At 51.6% G+C, this 2,114-nt stretch overlaps 1 protein-coding gene across 1 annotated transcript in view; it reads left to right on the forward strand.

The window, feature by feature from the left end:
* LOC125488328 (probable E3 ubiquitin-protein ligase DTX3) overlaps positions 1-1,275 on the forward strand; it is a 3,569-nt gene extending 2,294 nt beyond the window's left edge. Inside the window, exon 3 of the mRNA XM_048621297.1 lies at positions 397-1,275. Coding sequence (XP_048477254.1) covers positions 397-472 — 76 coding nt within the window. The 3' untranslated portion in view covers positions 473-1,275. The remainder of the gene's footprint in view (positions 1-396) is intronic.
* Positions 1,276-2,114: the final 839 nt, after the last annotated feature.

The raw sequence follows: 2,114 nt of genomic DNA on the forward strand, positions 1-2,114 counted from the left end.
ATACCTGTAACTGAGGGGGGGTGTGTGTCAATACCTGTAACTGAGGGTGTGTGTGTGTCAATACCTGTAACTGAGGGGGGGTGTGTGTCAATACCTGTAACTGAGGGGGTGTGTGTGTGTGTGAATACCTGTAACTGAGGGGGTGTGTGTGTGTGTGAATACCTGTAACTGAGGGGGTGTGTGTGTGTGCGGGTGTGTGTGTGGGTGTGAATACCTGTAACCAAGGGTGTGTGAGACTGTGGGAGGGTTGCGTGTCCGTCCCTGCACACGGGCGGACTTTGTGAGCGCCTGCTCCATCCTCCCTGTCAGGGAGGGTGGGTGGGCGAGGGTGGGGTGTGTGTCAGGGAATACACCCCTCCTCCTGTTTTGATGGCACATCCCTCTTTCTCTCTGCAGCTTCGGTTACCCCGACCCCTCGTACCTCGAGCGAGTGCAGCAGGAGTTGGCAGCCAAAGGCATTACAGCGGACTAGCAGAGCCGGAGAGAACAGATACGCTGACGGTGGGGGAGGGGAGGGGTGCAGTTTTGAGTCACCCACTTCGCTGAGGCAGTCTGGGTTCACATGGTGGCTCGTATGTCGGGGTGTATGTGTTAGAAAGTGAAAAGACTTTCTTATTTCTTTCTCATTCGTTGTGGATGTGAAAATCTTGTGAGCACAGTTTACACAGCTGTAGGTTCCAGCAGAGAGGAACTGTGTCCCGATTGGTTGGCCGCAAGTCGCTGATTGGTCTATGGGCTGGTGACCCATTGTCTGTAACGGGGTACTTCTGCCTGCCAACAGCTACGTGATTGGTTCTGAAGTTGCTGGACAGCTTGGAGCTGCGAACAAGACTACAACCAGCTGTCTCTCTGTTCTCTGCAGTAAAAGCCACTTCCAACATGGAGAGGAACAGATTCTCTTTCCTCCAGCATTTGCTGAAAGCTGTGACTTTTTAATCAAAAAATCAGAGACTTATTTTCTCCATGAACTGGTCACCCTGTGCCTGCTGCAAACCGGCAGCAACATCCGGACAACGAAGATTCTGGAACAGATCAGCACAAGAACCGTCTCAGCAAATTCTGTGACCAGGGAGCACGGAACCACTTTCTCCGTTTTCCCTTCTGTCCGTATCACCCGTGTTTTATTTTGCTGTCTCTATGTGAGAGTATGGTAGGGGGACATGATGAGGGGAATTTGAGTTTTAGTTGGTGGAGATGTAACCTGATGCTATGTAACCATTTACCTGTTGTCAGAGTCTAATTACTGGGAATAAATAGTAATTCTAGTTAAGTAGAGAACCTGGTCCATGCTTTCTGTTAGCCTGTGTTTAAAAGGTGGGTCGATCGATGTCTATAAAATCCTTAACATTTGTGATAACTTGGGAGAACTGCAAGCCTAATCTCTCATGTTATCCCCAGTGAGGGCTGACAGCAAGTCAATGTGAGGGATGGAGTGAGTGAGTGAGTGTGTGTCTAAGACTGAGACTGTGTGTGCGCGTGTGCGTGAGAGCGTGCGAGTGCCGAGAAAGTGCGTGTGTGCGCGAGTGAGAGAGAGTGCGTGCGTGCGCAAGGGTGAGAGAGAGTGCATGCGAAAGCGAGAGTGAGAGTGCGTGTGTGAGCATGTGCACGCGTGTGCGAGAGAGTGTGCGTGACAGCGAGCGTGTGTGAGAGAGTGAGAGAGCGCGTGTGCGAGAGCATGCGAGAGTGTGTGCGTGTGTGAGAGAGTGTGCTTGTGCGAGTGGGAGAGCGTTTGCGAGAGAGCATGTGCGAGTGCTTGTGTGAGAGAGTGTGCGAGTGCGTGTGCGCGTGCGAGAGAGAGTGACACAGAGAGAGATTGTGTTTGCGACCATAAGATACAGGAGCAGAGTTGGGCCATTTGGACCATTGATTCTGCTCCACCATTCAGTCATGGCTGAGATACTGGAGGCTTTGGAGAGGGTGCAGGAGAGGTTCACCAGGACCCTGCCTGGATTAGAGGGTACAAGCCGTAAGGAGAGGCTGGAAAACCTCAGGGTGTTTTCTCTGGAGGCTGAGGGGAGACTCGATAGAAGTCTGTAAAGTTATGAGATAGGGCTGACAGTCAGAATCTTTCTCCCCTCAGAGTTGAAATGTCTAAGACCAGGGGGCATGTGTTT

The sequence above is a fragment of the Rhincodon typus genome, unplaced genomic scaffold (assembly GCF_021869965.1).
Source record: "Rhincodon typus isolate 14 unplaced genomic scaffold, sRhiTyp1.1 hic_rhity00000422, whole genome shotgun sequence".
NCBI classification, from domain to species: Eukaryota; Metazoa; Chordata; class Chondrichthyes; order Orectolobiformes; family Rhincodontidae; genus Rhincodon; species Rhincodon typus.